The 25,275-nt window shown below is 37.9% G+C and overlaps 3 protein-coding genes across 9 annotated transcripts; all 3 read right to left on the bottom strand.

The window, feature by feature from the left end:
- LOC109708011 lies at positions 179-16,113 on the bottom strand. 7 transcript variants are annotated; one of them, XM_020229572.1, is made up of 17 exons: positions 15,612-16,109; positions 14,748-15,144; positions 14,582-14,653; positions 14,409-14,471; positions 13,737-13,949; positions 12,242-12,838; positions 10,880-11,626; positions 10,057-10,338; positions 7,719-7,874; positions 7,086-7,522; positions 5,592-6,033; positions 5,133-5,480; positions 3,391-4,234; positions 2,627-2,685; positions 1,950-2,441; positions 684-722; positions 179-501 (listed from the first exon to the last, which is right to left on the bottom strand). In XM_020229572.1, the coding sequence occupies exons 1-17, from the start codon at positions 15,983-15,985 to the stop codon at positions 319-321; spliced, it is 5,745 nt and encodes a 1,914-aa protein (XP_020085161.1). In that variant the 5' UTR covers positions 15,986-16,109; the 3' UTR covers positions 179-318. The 7 variants fall into 7 exon arrangements, 4 of the variants coding, with proteins under 4 accessions (XP_020085161.1, XP_020085162.1, XP_020085165.1 ...); XM_020229573.1 differs by lacking the exon at positions 15,612-16,109 and having other exon boundaries at positions 14,748-14,904; positions 15,020-15,143; XR_002215633.1 differs by lacking the exons at positions 179-501; positions 684-722; positions 1,950-2,441; ... (3 more) ...; positions 5,592-6,033; positions 7,086-7,522 and adding an exon at positions 9,552-9,660 and having other exon boundaries at positions 7,782-7,874; positions 15,612-16,113.
- Positions 16,604-17,498, bottom strand: LOC109708015. Its single transcript, XM_020229583.1, has one exon. The coding sequence runs from the start codon at positions 17,428-17,430 to the stop codon at positions 16,819-16,821; it is 612 nt and encodes a 203-aa protein (XP_020085172.1). The 5' UTR covers positions 17,431-17,498; the 3' UTR covers positions 16,604-16,818.
- On the bottom strand, positions 18,050-19,906 carry LOC109708013 (protein STRICTOSIDINE SYNTHASE-LIKE 13). Its single transcript, XM_020229579.1, has 4 exons — positions 19,536-19,906; positions 18,958-19,242; positions 18,705-18,872; positions 18,050-18,562 (listed from the first exon to the last, which is right to left on the bottom strand). Exons 1-4 carry the CDS (start codon positions 19,904-19,906, stop codon positions 18,157-18,159), a joined length of 1,230 nt encoding a protein of 409 aa, XP_020085168.1. The 3' UTR covers positions 18,050-18,156.

The raw sequence follows: 25,275 nt of genomic DNA, 5'->3' as shown, positions 1-25,275 counted from the left end.
GAAGAAGCCCTTACAACAATGGTCTACAAATGGGCGGGCGCATGAGCTCACAGGAACCAATACGGTCGTTTATTCACGTACGGCACAAAGTCGCAACTCGACATCGGTTCACATATGAGACAGGCATGGCAACAATAACGAACCACACTCTTAAACACTAACCAAACACAGCTTGAGGTTTGGTTTAGTTGAATCTACTATCTGTTTGCATTCATTTGAGAGTTCAAAACGATAAAAAGAAAAAGACAACCTTAGCAATTAAAATACGTATAAATAGGCCTGATATACATAACTGTACAACAAGCAAGTGTGATTATATTACAGTAGAAAAGTACTCATTGGGTTTGCAAAGAAATGTTTCCTATACACCAACTTAGGTTTATTCAAATCGAAAGGGAGAAGACTCTGCAGTATATTTGGAGTAGCACAAGTAGTTTGATAGAGTGTTCTAACACTCAGGTGGTTATCCAGAACCAACATTTCCAAGAGTCTTCTGCAGCTCTGCATACAATATGCGGCACGAAATTATTGCTAACGGCTGAGAAAGATCGACAAGCGATAAAAAGAACACTTAAAAAGAATTCAGACCTATTTTATTTCTTTTTCCTTTTCATAAAAGTTCATAGTGAAAGATCCAAAAGTTTATTTTAAAATATGCATTGAACATTGTGGTAAGAGCATACCTGAGGATTTAATACATCCATCTTGTGTATGATATCATCCTGCAATGACAACAAAAGGGAAAAAAGAACTTACGTGAGTACTAGTTCATAACGAAATATGTAATTCACCATTAATGGAAACATTTAATAAGTGCAGGAAGAGAAACTAGAACCAACCGGGGGAAAAAGTACACAACATTGGGTAATTTATCCAACCGTAAACATAGTTCAGGGATAGGAAAGGTGTAAAACGGGCCGGGCGCCCAGCTCAGCACGACTCCGGGCTGGGTTGTGGCCCAGCATGTCTACTGTAGCATCCGTGCCGGGCCGGGCCGGCCCAGCTCTTCAGGCCCTGTTGGGCCAGTCCTCCACGGCCCGTAGGCCCGACACGGCACTGCATGGCACGTTATGGGTCTGGGCCGTGTTGGGCCAGTAGTTTGGCTCGCGGCCCAACACGNGGCACGGCCCGCATGGGCCGTGCCTGCCGGGCCATGGTAGTTAGGGACCTTAGGACTTGGGGAGCTAACCTGGGCCCAACTCCCAAGGTAGGGAAAGAAAAGGGCCTAGGGCCCTAGGCCCTAGGTCCTTATTGGGAGATGAGCCCATCTTTTGGAAGAAGAATTTTTTTAAAAAAAATCAAAACTTTATAAAATTAAAATTATTTTTAAAATTTATTACTTTATAAATAATTCAAGAAATTTTATTTTTTTATTTAACATATTAGGCGAAAGAGAATCATTTTATTTTAAAAATTTTTAAATATTTTTAATAAAGTTTCAAAAATTAAAGGGCCGGCACGGAGCCCGGCCTGATATGATCCGTGCCATCCGAGTCCAAGGGCCGTGCTAGCCCGGGCATCCACGAAGGGCTGACCTCTGGCCCGGTTTGGCCCGGGTGAATGTGGGCCGTGCTGGCCCAACACGGTTCACATTTCACCCCTAGGGATAGGGCGATAAATAAGGTGTGAGAGTTTTATAAGTCGACAAAATGTATCCATCTAGCTTGAAATTCTACAGCTATGATGTCCTTTCAACTATTTGTAGATGATTTTTCATTTCTCTTGTCATGGTAGATACATTCTGTGGTTCGAATTTCCATCTTTTAATAAGATTGCGATCCTTAGGTTTGGGGAGAAATGAAATAAAGCCATGGTTTCCAACAATTTCAACTTGGCAGATCATATCTGAGAAGATAATGAGATATCTCATGGTTGCTTCTTCTTCCAGTAAAGAGTTCTTGAATTTATCATATCTCAGACATGATATAAAATATGTGGTAGGTACGTACCTCCATTATACCAGGATTTTGCATGACAGTCCCAAGGACTCGACGTGTAAAACCTTTGTAAACGACGGTGTTCATGCTGCCATCACCATTTATCCATGGTAGTATTGGCTGCGGAACATATCCTAAACATCCAGCAGATGAATTGTTTAGCCCGGCTTCTTTCTTTTGGGAGCTAGGAACTTCCTTTTGTGCACTTTCACCAACAACACTGGTGCCTTCATTATTTGTGCTTTCCATGCAGAGTAGTGCAGGATCACAAGGTACATCAAGAATAGTTACTTTATGCCCATCACTGAGGTTCACACAGGTTTCCTGGAAATCACGGGTTCTCTCCTGCATGTGGGGAGATGGGTGTTCAGATTCTCCACTGTTGGCTGCTTGCGATTTCACATGAGATGGCATATCACCATGATTGCGATCGCCTAGCGAGTTTATAAGATACTTTGATCTATATGATGAATCAACCACACGAACAGTGTCATATCCGTTAACCTGAGAAGAAAATGTCAACAAAGCAAGCTGAAAAGGTGAATAAGGAAAATGGATGTGTACTCGAACTCCCACTTCATGGAGAGGAAACTAAAAGCAGAGGATACAGTAAATACGTAACTAACAAATGAAACAACCGTAGAAAAAAGACACCTCAAAAGCAAATATGGTTAGCAATACACCCATACCTTCAGACAAAATTTGAATACTTCAAGGGTGGCAACAATGACTTCTGCAAATTCCACGCCTAGATGAGGGGGAAAAAAAAGAATAGTGAGGATTAGAACTACGACAGTTTACTTGATACTTCTCTGTGCTCATGATGTAACATCATATGGAGATGCTTGCTACGAAAAATATATATATATGTATGTATGTATGTATGTATGTATGTATAACCTCTTGGGCCTTGCCACCACCCAAAATGCTTAAGCCGGGTTAGGAGTTTTAGCCCTATTATATTTTGTATATAGGACTATCTGGGGTCTCACAATCTCCCCTCTTTTAAGCCCTGACGTTCTCGTCAGGCTCAGACTCACAAGTACCAGGCGATGTGAGACTCGTCTCGCTAGCCCGTCATCCAGACCCTGGCTCAACCGAGACTCATCTCACACTTCCGGCTGGTAATTGGCTCTGAGCTAGACTACAATTAATAGCACCAAGTCATTTGGTGCTATTAGGTTTTCGGTCCTTGGATGAAGGGATGTGCGGTTAGGATGATAGTGGTCCCCTAGGGTTTAGTGGGTGGTTAATGGAATAGTATGATCTAAGTAGTAGTAATGGTCAAAGAGGTAGATCTGACAGCAGAAAACTTGGTAGTACCAAGTGCTTGGTGCTATTGAAGCATTGTAGCGGGACTCTCTCTCTCTCTCTCTCTCTCTCTCTCTCTCTCTCTCTCTCTATATATATATATATATATATATATATATATATATATATATATCAACTATACCTTGTAGCTCCATAGTTTCAGATATTTCTTTCAAGGTCAATCCTTGTTCACCAGCCTGACGGATAGCAGAATGCATAGATCTGAACAGCTCGGCAGAAAAGGTAAAGGGTTTATTCGACCCAGCAGGAACAAAGCATGCAGCATAACTGGATATTGCATCCCAATGCGGTTCACTTTGAGATGCTTCTGACTGAATGCCAGGTAAAAATTGTTGGCACGAATTCAAGCGACTTGATAATGATTGACCATCATTTGTTGCTACAAATGAATCAGGATTTCCTTGGTTGTTCTTATCACATGATGAAGAAAAGGCAATGATTTCCTTATCTGTTGTGCACCAAATAATCTCATCTCTGGGAATTGTTTCACGATTTAGAACCACTTGGATACCAGGAAAGCCTTTCTCTCTGCGGGTACAGAAGTTACTGTCTATTTTTGACAGAAGTTTTTGTTTCTTAGCAATCTCGTCACTGCTTAGCTCCACATTGTCACTTTTACGTTTCAATACCTTTCCATCGCCAAACTGATCACCAAACTGATCTAGCTGTTCCATAGGAAGATTTGAGCTATTTGATTCCTCAGGCTCACCAACTCCTTCCTCTGGCAAGGAGGGTGAGATAACAAGCTCTCCAGAAAAAACAAGGGCAAAGAGATGGACAACTTCCCCACACTGTAAATCAGAAGTAAGACTAATTCCATCTTCCATAAGATTCTTCTCTTCATTGCCAAGCCATCTAGAAAAGTTAGCTGCCCTTTTTCCTGTGTCAACGGGGAATGGAGAAGAAGCAGCATTGCACCAGAACTTTTGGGAAAGGACATATGGTTGAGTACCCTGCCCAGCAACCTGCCAAATGAGGGAAAATAGATTTAACAAAAAAGAACAAATTAATGAAGGTAATCACACCTAGATGAAATAAAAGAACATTGCCATTAACAACCTTAATCTAACAAGATTTCCCATACACATAAATTTTGCAACCCAGGCTGTGAAAATAATCATGACCCTTGGCATATAACAGAAAAGCCCAAATACATTCCAAAGTAGCGAAGGGTAAATATAAATTAGAAGATACTAGCTTCCACTGTTAGAAACAGGACAGATAATAAAACTCAAAAAGATCAAGTGAGTATATCCTCTCAGTAGGTTTTTGGCTATGAGAAGAACTAATTGAAAAGGACCAGATGTTAACTAGGTATAAACTCTCTATGAATTTTTATTCTCGGATTTTCGATAATACCAAATACATCAGGATTGTCACAAATCCAAATACATCAGTTTTAACAATGGAAATGTAACATATCCACATGGCTTGCACCAACATACTTTTGGGCAACAAAATACCAAAGCACCAACAATCTTCTAGACTAGGTAAAAGAAGAGCAGCTGGAGGAAATGATGGGTCCAGTATGAGGGCTATCTTCACACTGCTGATCCAGGTAGGCCAAAAAGTCAGGATAAGAAGTTAAGAACCACATCAGATGTTTAGCAACAGTTCTTAGAACCACCAACTCTGTTGCTTCATATCTAGCGTTCCTAAAAAACTAAAATGCAAATAATGCTCTTTTTTAGGCCTGACATATGTAAAAGACTAGTAACTGCAATCTAATTTCAATAGCATATGAGATCTGCAAGCTAGGATAAAGTGGTAAGGAGTTGAAGGTCTAAACTTAAGAGGAAAACTACTTAAAATAAGAAATTTTAGCATCATGGCCTGCAGATAAATTTGTTTATAACTACTTACCATGAAATTCTTTTCTTTGAGATAGTTAAACGCAGTAAATATGTCGCTTTCAGAATATTGCCGCAAAGTAGCTGCCAATGATGTTTGAACTTGTGGTGCTGCAGATGTACACAGAAATACCAATTTAAGGAGTTCGACAGCATTAGCAACTGCTAGAGATTCACATACTCTCCTCTTGATAATCACTCTATTATTTAAGAGCTTGACAAACTTCCCATGAGAACGATGAGACATCAGAGTATTCCGACCATTTGGAGATACGATGCTGGCACTTTTGCCTCCTTCCATATTATTCTGAATTTCCTCTCTAGGATCTATCGAAGTATTAATTTGTTCATCTTGCGTAACCTGGATGTAAAAAAAAAATGAAGATGGTGCTTAGGAAGTTGGTAGGAACGCAAATTCAACCTCAAACAGAAGTAAAAATTCACAGCTCCTGGACTCCAAGTACAAACTCACCCCATCAGCAGGAGGAATATCTGACCACTCCTTTCCCTGTTTGGATCCAACTCTGTGAAGATATTCCAACTTTGCCATCTTCGTGTACCGAAGGACTTCTTCAATGGCGTGCTTTATGTCTGGGTCTTCAAAATCATCCCAACTATGTTGTTCAAAGTTCATCTCCAAACCATCTTCTGCAATAGCTTCTTTATTACGAGGAAGAGAAACATTTTCCCTTATTCTTCGTGCTGTATCCAGGTACGTAGCATACCTTTCTCCAAGAAGATTGCAAAATCGCAGCACCGCTTTCCTGACATCATCATTACGATTTAACACAGCCATCCTCCTTCGGCAGGTATCCGGAGGTGCTGGAAGATCAGGGAGCGAGTCCCAACAATCAACACGGAAAAATCTTGCTCCAAGAGCCGCTCGATGTCTTGCATATTGCATTACCAGTTGCCTAGAAAAGAAGAATGTGTCCATAAGGAATTTGTTAGAACCCAATAAAAATCACATTGGAAATGTTGGAAAAAGTTGAAGGATATATATCAGTGCTAGTGACTCGAGCACAATCATTTTGGACAATCTCCTTAGAAAGCTGTTTCATCAATTGCTTAACAAAAACACGCCAGTTGGACATAATATGGTATCAAAGCCAATTCTAGCAAGGGGTGAATGCATCTAACAACAATGTTAGGGCTTAAACTAGTATAGCATATCCTGGAAGATATTGAGAAAGTTGTTTCCAATTCGAAGTTATTGAAGTTTATATTGAACGATATATAATAGAAATGATGATTCATTCAAATCAAGCTATCAATCTGGAAGTTCTTCTCAGATACAGGAAATTGTTCCTTCTTTAAGACGGATCAACAAAAGAATAGTTAGTCCAATGGCTGCTTCAGCAGCTAAAATAGCCATAAAAATTATTGAGAAAATGTCTCCTTTTAATTGGCAACTGTTAAACATATCATAATATGTTATGAGATTAATATTATGAAATTCAGTACAAACTCAGGACACATGAGCGCTCTAACTATGTTTTGACCTGTGATCGAAATCCATAGATACCGTTAGAAAGTACACGAGCACAAAAAAGAAGGATATGCTCCAACATTGTTGAGCAACTCCTTAAGCCCTTATCAATCGTGATTCATTTCAATATGAACAACTCAAACAATTCAATTGAATAGAATAAAACATTTTTAGAACAAAAGAAGATGCTGGCAGTAGACAGATTTGACTAAAAGTTTCTAATTACTTATTTCAAGTTTACATAGAATTCTAGGTATTTTGCACATAATTATAGAAACCAATATAGTTAGATCAGCGCTTCATATAGTTGGTAGGTCGGAGTTGAGCATTTAGGGCCAGAAGTTTTAAAGCTTGTTCCATTGAGTTGTTAACCCTAATGTGCTAGTCAAACAACGAGGATTGCTACCCCTAGATATATGCAATGAACTCAAGTTTCTCAACTTCCTGAAAACTTAAATGTTCCTATGCTTTATTTACCTGTCTGACTTGTCAGTCCACGTGAATCTTTTCCTGCGCATCGGCTTTCGATTTAAGAAGGCACACTGTTTGATGAAAGCATGGTTCTCGCTGTCTTCATCGTGCGTCTCATACTCATGTTCATCACTACGATGATTGTCATTTCCAGGTGCTGGCAAGTGAATGTCATGGTTTCCACAAGGTGATATTCTAAGAGAATTATCTTCTTTCTCCTTAAAAAGAGGCGGATTAGATATTTTTGGTTTACTTGATCTGCTCGAGTTATCATTTTCTTCAGCATGATCAACTATCACATCTTTGTCTGATCTCTTTCTTTTTCGAGAAGAAGATCTAGAACTCTTTGCATCTGGATAGTTACCCTGCTCCTTGGATATTATTAGTTTTCTGGGAATTCCACAAAGGCGTGATTGTCTCCTACTATAGGAGATACGAAGGACCTGCAAAAGAAGAATGTCACTATTAATCTACAAAGGTGGCCAGTAAATCAATCAATATATAGATGGAGAAAGTTTACTTCCAGAAAAAGTGATGGTTAAGGCAATGTTAAAACTATACAAGAGAGTGCCGTGTTCAGGAACAAGCTCTTCATTTAACTTCTAACCAAAACAAATGTGATAAATAATAAACACTGACCTGTTCTACTGTGAGATCCAACTCCCTAGCAATCCTAATACAATCCTTCAATGAAATTTTTTTCTCTCGGTCCACATTTGTCACACGGTTGAGCAGCTCCATGTGCTGTTCAGCAGTCATAACCCGAAGAGAAGTCCATGATCGAGGATGAAAGACCTGAAATGAATAATGCAAGAAATACACTTAGTAGGTCGGTAGAAACTTATAATTGAATGCTAAGAGTTGTCAATAATAGCAACAAGCCTTTCTGTTGTTTATCCCCAACAGAAAAATGTTTTTAATGACACAACAATGATTCCTATTTACCGATAACATGTAGAAACTGATGTATTTCATCAATAATTGTATTGTGCCCACATCTTTGCATATGCACGTAAAAAATCTAAGATAGAATTCAAGAAATTCAAGTAACTGTGATATATTTGTCATCTCAGCTAGCACTCCTGTCTTCTTTAATCTACAAATAAATGACCAAGTCCAAAGGCTAATCAGCTGATGCATAGCATAATATGATGATTCTTTAGGTCCAAAGTCAAGAATTGTCGACTTCAACGCGGTATTACACAACTGGCTTTGACACATAGAAAATACTAAATTTAGCCATCAATAGCAGTGGTCATATTTATGAGCAATAGTGGTGGTATGTAATACAAGGAATACCCCACTTGCCTCTCAACCATATAAGGCCCTCCAATTCAGCCTCGATGGCAGTAATATGGGTTATAAGAATAAAAATCCCAGCTTTAGCACTCACAGTCAGCATCTTTCTCTTCCTTTGGTATATGTTGGTATATCACTTCGTGCAGGATATATTACTACTGACAAGATGAGATCAATGTGAGAGCAATAATTCATTACAACTTTGAAAATCCCAGCAATTACATTTGATAGAAATGATCAAGAAAGGAATGAAATTTGGTTGTTAAATAGGGCCATGGCATAGTCAATGACAACCATGACATTTATTGGGGCATAAGGTGAGTACAGAAGAGATGTAAACAGTTGAAACAAAGTGCAGGGTATCAGTTACAAGCTAAATGCTATTTGACCAATTGAAATCAGTGAAAGAGTAATGACATAATATTTATCTCAGGCTAATAAAATAAGAAACATCGGAAAAGCTCTTAAGAAAAGAAGCAAGTAGCACAACTCAAGATTAGATATTAAGCAGACGGACATCAAATTGTTGCAGGTAAGATTGGTTACTACATTCCCCACTTCTGTGCAGATATAACATACTATCAGGCAACAAGTTGCAATCACACGATCTGATGTAAATTGAGAAAAATCAGTATATTAACTTCTGTGAGTTAGATGACTGATATTGTCTATAATATGGGAGTACAGAAGGCCGTATAGTATTATTTAATGTCTGCAACTATGCAGACAGAGATCTCAGAACAGATGTCTGTAGAGAAGAAAACCATGCTATCAACCAATTATATTTGTTGCACTCACCATCACAACCCTTTGCCAATCATATCTACATGCCAGCACATTCCTCCCCAGGTCTAAGAGATAATAAGCACTTACCCAAGCCTATAGCCACATCTAGGAAAAACTTAAAATGGGAATTTATGAAATCTTTAAATAGCGACTAAATTAGTCTTCAATCTGTTAATAATGCATATGGATACAAATGTAGGTAGGTCAAGCATAGTTTAAGCAGAAAGAAGATCAAAAGAATGGTTTCTTCCTCAAATTTCTCTGCTCCTATGATTTCCAAGACTTCATTCCCTATTTCTGCACGACCTCATAACCATCCTACGCCACTAGATAAATGTGTGAATATTCATCATTTATTTTTTTAGGAGCAAAGCCTATCAAAAGTACCTGATTAGTGATGACCTAAGTTTTTGAACAGAACTATTTATGCAATATCCTCCCCAAGTATTTATTGTTAGTTCGGTGCTTGCTGACTTCTGATTGGCATAGCCCCGTGCTGCAGCAATAAAATCATTGACATAAAGTACCAAGAAAAAAATTCAACCATCAGTTATCAAATGTCCATCTCTTGAGCATATTTGGCAAACTTGGTATAATAAATCCATAAACTTGAGAAGATTAGTTTGCATAAGAAATCCATAAACTTGAGAAGATCAGACAATATTCTCTTCACAGATACTTCAACATCAAAATGAAAAGAGGGAAAACTCCTGCGCTACTAGTAACGATCTTCTCTAAAGATCATGAGCATGTTTATTAAAATGGTAGCAAACAAAGTAGAACTGTTACAATACAAGAAAGAAGAATAAGAAAATTGGAACATGGACCTCATGAACAGTTAACTAGGTAAAAAAGAAAAGATACTACACAAAATAACATAGGGGTCACATACCTCAGGAGCAGAAGAACCAGGGAATGCATGTGATGCATCAGCTGGGGCAGCTGTTGCATAGCAATACTCCAAGGTTTCCCAATAAGCATCAACAGCATCCTGCTTTGAAAAGACAAAATCATGTCGAATTCTTGGACTGCGATTAGCATTGACACATGATGATGGCATAGATCTTGACAGAGGTTCTTCAATATAAGGCTTCAGCTCCATAGCATGCCTAAGGACAGCATGTTGTAGCACACTTTCATCCTCTGGATGCCCTTCCCTCACTAATTGAATTAACTAGAAAAAAGGACAAAACAGCCTCTGTAAGTTTATCAGTATGCTGACACAAGCTAACACGACTTACCACAAGGTAGCCAGATAGGGGTAATTTTTGAACCTACCCCAGAACCAGACCCAAATTAAACCCAGTTTGGGTAGGATAATTCACTACCTAAAAAAATTTTGGGAAGGGATAAAGTTAAAAAAATGTCTGCCCATTTCATTTTCAATGATGGGGCACCAAATCGAGAAATATATAGGTTTTCATTGCGCCATTGCATGGTGATTGAATTACTTAATTTTGACTAATAAGATGTAGGATAATAAGGATGATTGCCCTTTTAATAACAAACTAAAGAAAACTCCCTCATTTGCAAGGAAATCTGCAGCAAACTTACTCCCATAAAACCTTCAAAGACGACATTAGATTCTGCATGCCATGTTGGTAAGATTATTTGAAATGGAATGGAAATCAGTTAAACGCTTATACTAACAATTTAGTAAACATCAAATCTAGATCCCTTATTAAAGTATTGTATATTATGCATAAGATTAACACCTTTAGCCGATATAAAATATTGATTATGCGTGAAAGTCGCCCAGTTGCCAGGGTATCCATCAATCGCTTGTATTCCTGGAAAGGAAGACCAGAAAGCCTCACTCCAAGTTTGCAAATTGCTACCATATTATCAACCTTTTTTGCAGTTCCAACAACTTGTAAAAACAGTTGAAGTGGCATTTCCTTTATAGCCTCCTCCAATGCAAATAGTTGGCATGTGCTGTTAGGATTCTTTACATCGTAGCCACGATTCTCAGAGTTAAATGCATTAGGCCAATCAGGCAAATTAGTCAGATAGCTCCAGAGAAACTTATGCAAGAGCTTTGCACGGACCATCTTAGCATCAACAAATCCATTATTATGCATAGCCTGTACTATTACTGGTCTGTCATCAACACGAGTTAGAGACCTCCTCACACCAGTTAGTACAGTCACAGGTTGGCGATTGTTCTTTCTACTTAAACCCCCTCCACGGATTTCAATATCAAAGTCTCTCCGTCTTTTTTGAATTTGATCAAGAAGTTCTGAGGATAGAGTAATGGAAGGATGCAATACCACTTCTGTTATACGATTTCGACTATAGTTTGTCAATCCTGGCATACTAACTTGAATGCTTTTACACATCCCTGCTTGTTGAAGTCTGTTAAGTATACGGGTTAATGACTTCTTATCCATTCTTCTGCTCTTATAATTCTCAAGCCTCTCAAGCCACTTATAGAGTTCAACTAGTAGGAAGAATTTCTCTTTCTGCAGGGAAGCAACAGAAGTGTGTAAGCAAAGATATCAAACATTACATTAGCAGAATCTCATAACAAAAGCATCAAAACCTCCCAATTAGATGAAATACATTTACTCAAAAACAGCTTATTGTAGTAACAGATCACAAATATCTCCCAACTAAAATGGTGGTTTCCAAAGCATTAACAAAAAACCCAATTGTTAATTGTTCCTCTAACAGATGGAAAATCAGTTTTGTTCCCAACTCGGTAAGGGAAAATGGGAAATACATGAAGATGCAGGTCAAAGTATTGTATGTAGATTATAGGTTTAAAAGCATGTCTAGTCTCGCGGGGGGGGGGGGGGGAAAGAAAGGTGCAGAGAAATATTTTCCATGTGAATCAAAATACTGACGATTAACCAAATATTTGAAAGAGAACTGTGCATTGCTTTGATTAACAGTTAATTTCTGAGCATTTTTGGTCAACTAATAAGTTATTAGCATATTGTTAAAGGGCCAATTTCAAATGGCCTATAGTTGACAGGAACCTAAGTATGACGAAAAAATATGCAAAGAAGGGGTAATGTTCTAATTAAAAAATAATTGTTCAATACTTCATCATGACCTAGAAAGTATTGTACAACCTTCAGTTTTTTCAGTATCCATCGTTCCCTCGTAGTACTAGTAGAAGATGGAAGACGTCGATGCCTCTGAACAGATTCAATTTTAGCTACTATGGATAAAACAGAGGGACGGCTGCCTGACTGTTGAGCATTGGAGTGTTGCGCTATTTCACTACAGCAATGCTTTGGCTCATCATTATTAGCAGAAGGCTCCTCAATGTCATTTTGGTGTTCAACTTGATGTTTAGGTTCGAAATCTCCATCACCTCCTGAAAAATTGCTCGGTAACTGTGACTCGACAGTTCCAGAAACAGTCTTCGGTGAGCACGTGACTACTTTACTGTGGAACAAGTCTTCCAATTGAACACTTGGAGATGTTTGATTGAATGGAATTAAGGTCTTCGGCCTAGTAGAAAGTTCCTTCTCATCAGGAAGTGCTTCAGAGCTTCCATTAACTGTTGTACCAGCCTTATAGTTCAAATAGTTTCTGTGGGTCCAAACTCGATATTGTGGTGTCCTGTCCTGAATCTCAGCCTGCCAGGGCATGTTAAACCTTTCTCTCATGGTAATCAGTCGCTTATAAAGCTTCTTAGCATTAAATCCAACACGTTTGCATATCTATTTGCCATAGAAAAGAAGCAGATAGGTCAGACAAATGGTAAGAAGTACAGAAGCATGGAAAAGCCAGAATGAATGTAACCCAAAATATATAAGCAGCGTTTCATTTCCATCAAGTAATGACCACTATGTCCTAACAGAGAAATCAAAATATTTGAATAAAACAAGAAGAACCCATTAGAGATATAAGCCCACTAACATAAAGTAAAAAGCAAAATTGTATTTTACCCTCTAGTTGGAAGTAGCATTAGTAGCACCTGCTGTAAGGATATAGGTTTTCCTTCTGAATTAAGTACCACCCTCTTATATATACAACATAAAAGGAGACTGCTCTATTTTAAAACTAAGGGCCCATTTGGCCCCGTTACAAGTTGTAGTGCTGTTCAAGAGGTGTTAACTGCGTCACGCTATAAGAAGAATTGTAATGGAGTTTTTGGTTTAGCGGTTCGTCTCTCATTTCAACTTCCTACCACAGCAGAAAATCCAGACTTCCTTTTTTTCAAGTGCTCAACTTGAGGATCAGCTTTCAGCCATGAGCAAAAGCAGGGTCAAAAGTCCAAGATTTAAATCAACAGAACCATCAATTTAATGCATCATAACTCTGGTAGCACGTATTGTCTTAAAAGGCCAAAATTAAATATTCCCATTCCTCCCATACACATAAACTTGATGGTCAAAAGCACATTATCAGAATTCCTTTTATAACGAAAAAAAGAAAAATTCTGATTAACCAGACTAAAAATGAATTCACCCGAAATGAAAGTATAATAACAGTAATACCATCATACATAGAGAAATGCAGAAAAAGTAGTCCATGCAATGAAACAGATAGCAAAAATTAAATGGCATGAACCACAGAAAAATGAATTTATCTCAAATGAGGAATGCTGAAAAGTACCTCAGGAATGGTGATTCCTTTTGGCCCTTCAGCATCAACCATATCATATATACAATGATCTAATGGAAGCTCCACAAGCTGATCGGTTATCTGACCTCTTTTACCATGTTTGACCAGATGTTCCGAATCAAGCACATCGTATCCACCCACTACTGTTTTAGGCACAAAATCATTCGGATCAAATTTCCTCAACAAGCGTAAACAGGTCACAACCTGTAAAAATCATAAAGCAGCTTAAGGCAATAGGTAACTAGGTTCAGGACATTACAAAATTTGGATAGTAAAGGACAGAAATATTGGGATTTTACTACGCAAAAAGATGCACTACAAAAGTGGGAAAAAAAAACATTCAATGACTAGGGCTGCCACTAATCTGAGAAGTTATAGCAAGTTGATGGAGTTTTACAAAAGATGGCCTTTGCAACATGAGATTTATTTAAAATATTCAACTAAGAGGTATAAAATTTTTTAGTAAAGAAGATATGCATGAGCAGATGACATATGCAGCTTGTAAATTGATGAGTACCAAAAATTCTAAAATTGTTTCTTCTTAACACATAGAGTGAGGCTCAAAAGATAAGAGAACATCATGCATTAACTAGAAGAGTAAAGTGTAATTTCAAGCACAGAATTGACCTATTTTAGGCAGAGAAGATGCAACTATGACATTACCTTCTCATCAACATTTCCTTGAAATTCTTCCACAAGCCGAGCATCTTTCAGCCTGTTCAAGATCTAGTTCCAGATTTCATTATACACAGCCAAAGTAAGTACAGATAAACTTAAGGTAGATGAACTTAAGTAGATACAGATGCGACCACCAACATCTAAAACAAATCACTTACATTCCTCCAAGCTCTGTGCCCAGGGGTCAAACGATAACCGAGAGCCACCTTGATATCTGAAGACACAAGAACCTAAAAAATAGAGCAACATAGCAACTAATCAGAATCGTTGAGCAAATGTCCTACGACTAAGACATCAATACACATAACGAATAGAAAAGTTGACCTTTCCGCTTGCTGTTTCGAGTTTATCACAAATAGCTTTCATTGCTGGCAGAAAGTCCCTAATGGAAACATCATCCTCGAGAGCTCCATCATGACGTAAAGAACAGCCATGGGCATCACCGTCACTTGCTGGTTTATCGGGCCTAGAAATCTCAATCCTTTTTTGAGAATTCCAATCCAAGTTTTTTGCAAAACGATGTAAATATAGTAAGTTGGTAGTAACAATAGAAGTGCTTTCCGAAGCATCTTTCCTATCAGATCCAGGCTCTTTACCCCTTACTATAGTCGATTGACGGACAACCAGCTGTTGGACTTCAAGGTTCTTTACAACATAAAAGAAATTGTTTCCTTTCATGCCAAATTCTTTAGCAAGTTCGCTCTGTGTTATTCCATTAGTCCTGCAATCATGAGAGAGAGAGAGAGAGAGAGAGAGAGAGAGAGAGAGTAAATATGCTAAACAATACTGCTAATTGCCTGTACAATTTTTTCAAGAATGCAGCTGATGCGAATGCAAGTTAATACCTAAATAATTCAAATTCATTAAAAATTACACCAAATATGCAAAGTTCCTTCTTTTCCTCGATTTGATAAATCGAATAGCAAAAGGAACATGCTTATTTTCTAATTTCCTGTATTTAACAAGATTAGATAACTGAGTAAAGGACATAATCCCCCACCCTTGCATTAAGATCAGGCACTAAAGAGTCAAGAACTTAAAGGGGGTAACAGGCTCATTTCTCGAATGTAGTTCCTTCTAATTTTCTCAAGTAAAATTCTTTTCGCCTCTTTTAGGGTTCTTTTCATCTCTTCTATCAATTTAGATTAGAGAGAGAGAGAGAGAGAGAGAGGCGATCGTGAAACTAACCTAGCTGCGGCGAGCCGCTCGAGGGCCGACCGCTGTATCGACGAGATCTCGCAGCTAGCGGCTTTAAGATCATAGATTCCCAAGAAGCTATCTCGCACGTGATCCTCCGCAAGAACCCTCAACCCGCCCCTCTCGGCTTCGTCCAGGCATTGGACGGAGGGATCCCGAGGGCCGAGCGACGAGCCCTCGGCCTCGAATCGGAGCCCGGGGAGGGCGAGGAGGCGAGACCACAGGGCCTTCTTCACGTCGGCGGAGAGGGGGAGTCCCGCGGCGGCGAGGGCGCCGCGGAGGCCCGGCCACAGCTCGGCGACGGGGATCCCCGCGGCGGCGCGGGCGCAGATCTCCTCGAGTGCGGCGGAGACGATCGTATCCATGGCGGAGAGCGCATCGATTGATCGATCGATCGGAGGGGAGGGGGAAACGGGGATGGGGATTAGGGTTTTGTATTCTCAGAATCGGGTTCGGAAAGTGGGGGTGGAGGGAAGGGACGTTGAGAAGAGCGGCGGGTTTAAATAGCATTTATCAAAATTAAAATAAATAAATTACATAAATTTGTAATTATTTATATTTATCATTTACTTCTAAATTTTGTTATTATTATTTAATAATCTCTCTTAATATTTTTCTCCAACAAAGCATTAGAGTTATTTAGCTTTCCCATAAATGCAGTACCTAAGTAAAATTAATAGAATTTACTTATGATTAAATAAACAACCAAAAAGCTTACATTATTATTATATATTTAAACTTTTCAAAATTAATATAATTTATTATTCTCTTATTCCTTCTTACGAATTTGGCCTAACTCTTTGATGAGCGAGAAAGATTAGCAAATTAAGAAGCGTTATTAAAAGAGAAAGTGCATTACTTTTATATTAATTTTGCCCCATTAATCAATTTTTTCTTTTTATTGCATAAAAATGATTGCAAAATGTTTGTAGTAGAAAAAATATATTAGGAGTGATTACGCAAACCTGCGACGAAAAATATGCTGATTCTGAAAATATATGCTTCTTACTCTTAAATAACTTGAAAATAATAACAAGATTTTTTATATACAAAAGTGAAAAAAGAAAACAAAGCATAAATAAAATTTACAATCAACTTAATTCCACAATGTACCAAACCTGTAACAACCCTCTTTTTGCCAAAAAAATAATAAAAATAAAAATAAAAATAAAAATAAAAATAAATCTCTTTTATTTATTTATTTATTATAATATTTCTTGGTGGGACCAAATCGGATCCTCTGTAGGGCGGCGTTTCGCGAAGCCATAACCGCACGGAACTCCGCATCGACGGCGCGCCCCAAACGGTCCAGCCCCGCCGTTAGCTCCTCCGTCACCCTCCCAACCTCTGAAACGGCGCCACGTAGCCTCTCCGTCTCCGCTCCGTCATCCACCGCCGCCGTTAACTTCCTCACGGCGGCGTCCACCGCCGCCACCTCCTCCGTCGCCGCCAACGACCTCCCCGCCGCGATCACCCCTCGGACGGCCGAGATCCGTCCACGCGGCGCCGCCGCCCACTCGGCGATCGCGTCGCGGGCGCGGCGCGAGGAGTCGGAGGAGGCGGCGAGGAGGCGGAGGGGGAGGAGGCGGCGGCGGAGGAGGTCGATCGCGGCGGAGGCGACGTTGCAGGCGTCGAGGAGGGCGAGGGAGGCGTCGAGGTGGGAGTCGAGGGCGAGGAGATCGACGGCGCCGGAGATCCGCGCGAGGGCGATCGGCGGCGATCGGAGGTGGGGGATTAGGGTTTCGTCGGAGGGTTTGTGGCGGAAGAGGGGAAAGGGGAGATCGGAGTTACACGCCTCTACGATCGACATCGCGGATGCCAAAAAAAAAAAAAAAAAAAAGATCGGGGCGAGGAATTGGAGTTCCTTTGTTTGGTAGAGAGGCGATTATTTGGGTTTATATAAAGCGAGAAATCGCCGCGGTATTCGCAAAAGCGACCGTTGACCAGAAGCCGTACTCTCAACCTGGTTGCTTCAAACGCGGAGAAGCAGCGGGTTTCCGAGAAGCGCTTTTCACACGTCAGTAAACGCGACTTTTAAAGCAGGCCAGCTCTTTGTGGATAAGAAGCAACACTTTTGGCACGTGCTTCCCAGGTCAGTTTCTCTATGGTATATTCTTCTTCTTCTTCTTCTTCTTTTGGATAGAATTAAAATGATGCAAAATAAATAAAAAAATCTCAAATATATTTTATATTTTTTTAATTTTAGTATCATGTGTCAAAATTAAAAAGTACTAAAGTGAATATTCAATAAATCTATGTAGAATATCTAAAAAAATTTTGCATATAATTTAACAAAATATTAACGAAAGGAGCTGACAAAAAGAGAAAAATACAACTATAGAGTATTAAATTGATGCATTTTAAATCACAGAATACTAAAATAAAAAAGTGCAAAACCACATAGTACTAAATAAAAGGATGTTGGTAAATTAAATGTTTACAAAGGAGAAATTAGTGTAGCTTTAGCTACAAATTAGGGAAGTACAAATTAGTGCATACAATTCAAATGCCCAAACATATATAAGTTCTTATTACCTTAATCCAGTGGGTAAGGAAGAGTAGCTATGTGATTATGAGCAACTGTTCCAATCCACAACTTGCCATCTACCTCCCTAACTTCACTCACCAGCTTCATCACCTCGCCTCGCCGATCTTCGAGCACCTCGACGATCTTCCCTTCCTCGTCGAAGAGAGATGCGACGGTGTACATCCTCGCTCCGATCATCTTCGCCAGAATGTTTATCTTTAACGGTAACCTGAAGTATACACTCCTCAGCCACGGATTGCGCGAGAGCACCTCTTGGATCGGCGTCCGACAGCAGTCGATCGCAACCCAGAATTGGCCCTTCTCGTTTATCCGCACGTTGTCGGGAAAACCCGGCAAGTTGGCGAAGTTTTCGAGCTCTCCGGCCCTTTGGCCCTCTAGCCAATATCTCATGATCCTAAAAAATGTAACACATGCATGCATGCACGTTACGTTCAGTTATATAAAACAACACACGCATGTCATGTTAACTAAATCATGCATCTAAAAAGATAATAGAATATCTTTCGATGTCAGAGAGAGACGGTGAAAAAACCGACCTGCAGTTGGTGGTCTCTGTGAAGAGGAGAAACCTCTGATCCTTCGAAATTTGTACTCCATTAGGAAAAACCAATCCCCTTAGCACAACATGAGTAGTCATAGTTACAGGATCATACCTTAGTAACCTTCCTGTGGCCTCTCCTTCTAGTAATATATAGAAGTGATCCCTAAATCAACACAAGCTACATTTGAGTTACAGATTTATTGAATCTGATTATTGTTTACGGCTATCGTAAATTTACGCTTTTTCACCTTCTATTATATCGAGCGCTTGTGTCGGTGAAAAAAATCGAGCCGTTACGATGAACATCCAAGTCGTTCGCGAAAAGGATTGGACTTCCTTCTGCGTAAGTAGCTACAGAAGTTGCAACACCGCCGTCGGGACCGACAACCATGAGCCCGTAATAGGCGTCGGCTATGTAGAGTTCGCCGGTCTCTCTATTGAACCTTAGGCCGAGCGGTCGGCCACACCACTTCTCCTTCGGATGTTGCTTCGGGGTCGTCGAGTCGACTCCGTTAGCGCACATTTTCTCGGTCCTTTTGTATACAAATTTGTCGAGTTAGTTAAGAAATGCCAATAAATATGATGTCAAACTTTAAATCCAAGCCCAATTTTCTATTTCTGCTTGAGATATATTGCATGATTTGCATAACTTCGAATATAACTCATCTACTGTGTTACCAAAAGATTGATCCAATAGGAAACAGGTATGAATATTTTAACACCCGCGCTCACGTGTCTCATGGAATGAAGTGATTTAGAATTAGCTCTGTTATCATGTTATTAGAAAACAAATCCGCAACCAGTGAAGGCTTAGTAACATACTCACCAGTTTGGATTAACAACTGCAAATGTTTCCCACCCAACACTCTCCCCCAGCCACCGGACGACGCGGCCGTCGGCCAACCCCGCGTACGGGCCTCGGCCCACCAGGTCGAACTCTATGGACTCGGGCCCGAAAACCTCGTCGACGAACTCGAGCCTTCCGAGTCTCAGCCGGCTCCGGTTGTCCCTCGGCCAGTGATCCATGACCTTGCTGTAGGGTGTAATGTCGTGCCTTACGGGCCGGTAGTCGACCCCGCCGAGCGGGCCCAAATGGAATGGGTCCATGAAGATTAGGCCCAGGCCAAGCGCGAAGAGCACGACGAGGCGCGGATGTGTTAAGAGTCCATCTTCTTTAATCAACCCCTTCTTTTCCATTGATAGAGACAAATTTTGAGAGATTAAGGTTGTGTTAATGTTTCCAAAGGGTTTTATTTAAACACTACGTAGAGTTGAAAAGCGGAGATCCCATACAAAAGAGTTTGCACGAATTTTCTACAGGCTTAGAATATATGTTTGTTTCACAGAAAGTAGAGATGGATGAAATAGATTCGGTCATAAGTGCTAAGTTCTGTTGTTCGGTTTACTATAACTTTACCTTTCAATTGAAATTTAAACTTTCTAAAGTACCGTAATTGACATTTCGTTCATCCCAAATTAATGTCAAGTATGAAAAAAAGTGAGAAAAAAAATATAGAATGTTAATCCATCTCTCACATCTTTAGGTAGCTATTATGTCAATCATTTCCTTCCAAATAAACAGTAAAAAAAAAAAGATTTTCACCTGAATTATAATTCATCTGAAAATCTACTTCAATTTGAACTGGTTGTAGGAATTTGCTACAACAGTGGTTGTAGAGAATCCACTTTTTACTTTCTAACATGAGGCGTGCGTGAGTATGTGATGGTTTGGAGTAGGTCTCATTTTTGTTGGACCGTGTTTTTCGCCTGATAACGTTTTTATTACTATTTATTTTTATTATTTGATAAAAATAAATAGAATTTATCCAAATTATTGACTATTTTAATTCTTACGATCTAATTTTTTAATTTGTTAGATTTGAGTCGATCAATAATAGTTTGATTTTAAAATTTGAATATAAATTCTCACAGCTATAATTCGATTAAAAAGTAAATAGAGTTTCTTAATTTCGAAGGTTAAAGTGTCGTTCGTTACTAAATCAAAAGAAATTAAATGTTGATAGCTAAAAAAAAAAAAACTGAAGGTCGGATAAGCAAATCAAATGCCCCATATATAGTTCAAATAATTTTGTATTCTTTTACTCTTATTATTTATTTTATTTTCTAAAAGTTCTAATTACGAGACCTCACCTAGCATACATATTACCTGGCGTTGAATTCCATTTTATACCTAAATATATATATAAAATTAGGCTGGAATGCCTAATTAATAGTAAAAATGCTTCTTTGCGATCAAGTTTTACATCTTGATGAAAATTGTAGGGTCAGGATGTATTAGGTCGCGTTGAGCTTGAGTGGCTCCCTCTATGGGTTGAGTGTCCCCACGGGTTATAGTATTTAATCCAATGGTTAAAATAATGGAAATAGTTGATCCAAAGCGCCTAAAACTGATAGCAACAATGGGATTTTGCCTACTATAGTAGGCCCAGTCCAACTATATATATATATATTATCCTAGCGGACCACTACTCTAGGGCCGCAACTCAAGGGATAATATCATCCCGACCCTACAATTATTTCATCAAGGTTAAAAACTTTGATAGCAAAAGACGCGTTTTTAACTATTATGTATTCCAGCCCGTAATGTTATTATATTATTTTATATATATATTTATTTATATATTGATTAATATATTATATATTGAACTGGGACAAATGCGCTATGTTTGACATATGTTATCCAATATAAATAATATATATGTATATGTATATATATACATATATACATATATATACATTTTTTTTTTTTTTGAGAAAGATAGGTAGCACGCTACCCGCTTCGTTTATTTTATTTAGAAATAAACTTAGCTAGAAATGTGAATCAACTAGGATTCGAACTTGAGTCTTGGGTGCCAACCACTAAATCCTTTGCCACTTGCTATAGGGACGGTCAGTCATATATATACATACATACACACACATATATAATTATATACACAGACACACACTAAGGTAATACATGTTAATAGTCCATATCACACCTAAAATTTTATAATTCACAAAAAATTTAAATAAAGAAAAAATATAAATATTCAAGTCAAAATTATGCGCAAGGTCGACCCCCTACAAGTCTTCTTCTCAATTGGTTGAGTATCATTTCAACCAAGTGAAATTAATAAATGTATCTTCCAAGTTTTCCATTTTGGTTTGAAACCAAAGAGGGGTCCAATAGTTTTAACAGTACAGTCAACATATCAGCAGGTATTAAGAAGCCACACAAATTAAGTGTATTTATAGATGGAGCATTACTCTTTAATTAGCTCGAGATACCTCAAAAAATATAATTTTAATATGCTTTTACTAATCCAAACTAAGTTGGATTAGTCAGATCATTTAAATGGAATTGGAATTTCAAATTTCTCAAGCACCTGTCATTTTCATGCCAGCTCTTATCAGTTTTATTCTTCACACTAATCTTAGAAGAGAAAAAGAAGTTTGCATTTATTGCTGTTAAGTGGTCCATCACATGATGTAGCTGAGCAATATTAAAGTAACAGATCCATTAATAAATGCCATGCACTTACATTGATTGGTTAATGTCTCAGAATATACTAACAGTTACATACACACCATATCATCATAAACAGAATTGTATATTTGTATGGTGCCATTTCTCCAGGTTTAATTTAGATTTTATTTTATTTGTGTCAATTTAGTTGCCATCTACATTTATATCTATATTTTTATACATTATTTCTCCTAAAATTGCCACATGACAATTTTTTCTTTATAATTGAATACGGATCTTCTCCGAACCAGCTCAAGTCCTTCCTCTTCATCTTTCTTCAATTGTTATTTTTGTTTTTTTCATCACCGTTTATTTTTCAATTATCTATCCGTCGTATCCCGTGGGTTACTATGCTAGTAACTATTTATACATACTAGATGTCATATATGTGACGACTAAACATTATTCGTTAACAGCTTAAAATTTTTAAAATAATTGATCGTTTTACAGATATTAAATTATCGAAGTGTCTTTTCTATGTTTTATCATGCTAGCTGTAGGATTGAGACTGCACAAAATATACATCAATATTATTAGAAGATTCTGCAGGCCTGATTTGTAGAATTAAGTAAATACTGAATTGCTGATAATGTCACAATAAAAAAAAAATACAAGAAAAATCTCTAAATTACCGACACTTTTTAAAAGTGTTGTTATATGTGAAGTCGCTATAGGTAGTGCCGCTTTAATATTTGGCACCCATTCTTTTAGCGACCTGTGGCGGAGGAATACGTGGTGATCGTGGCTCTCTACGGTCCCTACGAAATCCTCGCGGCCGAACTCCAACTGTCGAAATCCTCCCTCGTCGGCTACGGTGGCGGAGGAGGAGAAGGAGAGATGGTGATCAATTTTTTTTTTATTTTTTCTTTTTTATTTGTAATTGGGCCGAGTGAGCTGGGTGTGGTTGGTGGAATAGAGAAACTTTTTATTTTTATTTGGATTGGACTTTATATTTAGACATTATTAGATTTTTTTTAAAAAAATTGACATAAATAAAATATTTATATAAAAGTATTTGAAAGATGTGTCTCTATAATTCAATTATGTTGTAGTGTCAGATTATTTAAATGGAATTGAAATTTCAAATTGCTGAAGCACCTGTCATTTTCATGACAGCTCTTATCAGTTTTATTCTTCACACTAATCTTAAAGGTAGAGTTCACACTTTTAGAAGAGAAAAAGAAGTTTGCATTTATTGCAGTTGAGTGGTCCATCACATGATGTAGCTGAGCAATATTAAAGTAACAGATCCATTAATAAATGCCATGCACTTACATTGATTGGTTAATGTCTCAGAATATACTAACAGTTACATACACTACACCATATCATCATAAACAGAATTGTATGGTGCCATTTCTCCATATTTAATTTAGATTTTATTTTATTCGTGTCAATTTAGTTGTCATCTACATTTATATCTATATTTCTATACATTATTTTTTCTAAAGTTGCCGCATGACAATTTTTTCTTTATTATTGAATACGGATCTATTCCGAACCAGCTCAAGTCCTTCCTTTTCATCTTTCTTCAACTGTTTTTTGTTTTTTTCATCACCGTTTATTTTTCAATTATCTATCCGTCGTATCCCGCGGGTTACTATGCTAGTAACTATTTATACATACTAGATGTCATATATGTGACGACTAAACATTATTAGCTAACAGCTTAAAATTTTTAAAATAATTGATCATTTTACAGATATTAGATTATCGAAGTGTCTTTTCTATGTTTTATCATGCTAGCTGTAGGATTGAGACTGCGCGAAATATACATCAATCTTATTAGAAGATTCTGCAGGCCTGATTTGTTGAATTAAGTAAATACTGAATTGCTGATAATGTCACAATCTTCCTCCATGGAAAAAAAAAAATTACAAGAAAAGTCTTTATTATTATTATTATTATTATTATTATGGAGCGCTTATTCTAGAATTTATTGATTACTTTTTTCCCCCACGCAGAGAAGTCGTATATATTAACAAATAATTATTTTTTTCTAAACACAAAATAAAATAATTCATATCGAATCTAGTGAAATTCAGTAAGGGTGTGTTTAGTTCCTCGTATTTTTTTTTTTTTTTTTCCAGTTGAATGTAAGGTTTTGATATTTGATTGCTTGTAAAAAAAAAAATTTTCGAAATTTTTTTTTATAGATTGTAAGAAAAAAGAGGGTTTTCGTTTTTCGCTCTCTTTGAGCGAAAAAGAAAAAAAACATGCAGCATTGCGCACGCCGCATTAGGGAACAAAAGCACGCGGTCCACGAGGTCCGTTCCACCTTGTGGACCACATGAGAGAGGTCCACTGTCGACTTCTCTCTCTCTCCCTTTCAGTTTTTTTTTTTTTTTTTTCACTATCCAAAATTTGATTTTTGTCGTCCCTGAATCGCAGAAAATAAATCCGATAAGTAGGAAACCATCAGCTCGTTGTACAAGTTACGCCCATATAAAATTATAGAAAAAATCGCTTTCGATACATCCACAATTGAAACTTCGCTTTCGACACATCCACATCAATTGTGATTTAAATCTATTCACACAGAGAGAGAGCTGATTCCATACTTTTCTTTTCTGTTTCTTTAGTTTTCATTTTGTCTTTGTTTTCCTTTCGATTTAGTGTTAAAATGGTTTTTTATTACATTGATTATTTGTGTAAATAAGCTTAAAGTATAATAGGATAGGTATCTACTAAAAAGGTCCCACTATGATCTTAATTTAGCCTTATTTCTTTGGAACGTTTCTAAATATTCCTCTCTCGGAGATACTTACGTATAAATGGCCGACTCTTTTGTAGGAATCTTCATGTTCAAAGAGTCTAAAACTCTACATAGAATTTTAAAGGGATTACGTTACGTATAATAAATATATGATAGTTAAGTCAACTCCAATATAATTGTTGTAGTTTTGAAAATTTTATTTGTATGTATATTTTAATTGAGGAATGCTTCAATACACCAAATAAATTAAATCTAGCCGTTCAAAACTTAAGGGCGAGATTGTCTTTTGCTTAGTAGTTATCTGCTCAACAGGTTACCATT

Source organism: Ananas comosus, linkage group 3, assembly GCF_001540865.1.
Source record: "Ananas comosus cultivar F153 linkage group 3, ASM154086v1, whole genome shotgun sequence".
In the NCBI taxonomy this organism is placed as follows: Eukaryota; Viridiplantae; Streptophyta; class Magnoliopsida; order Poales; family Bromeliaceae; genus Ananas; species Ananas comosus.
This window is presented reverse-complemented; position numbering and strand designations above follow the sequence as displayed.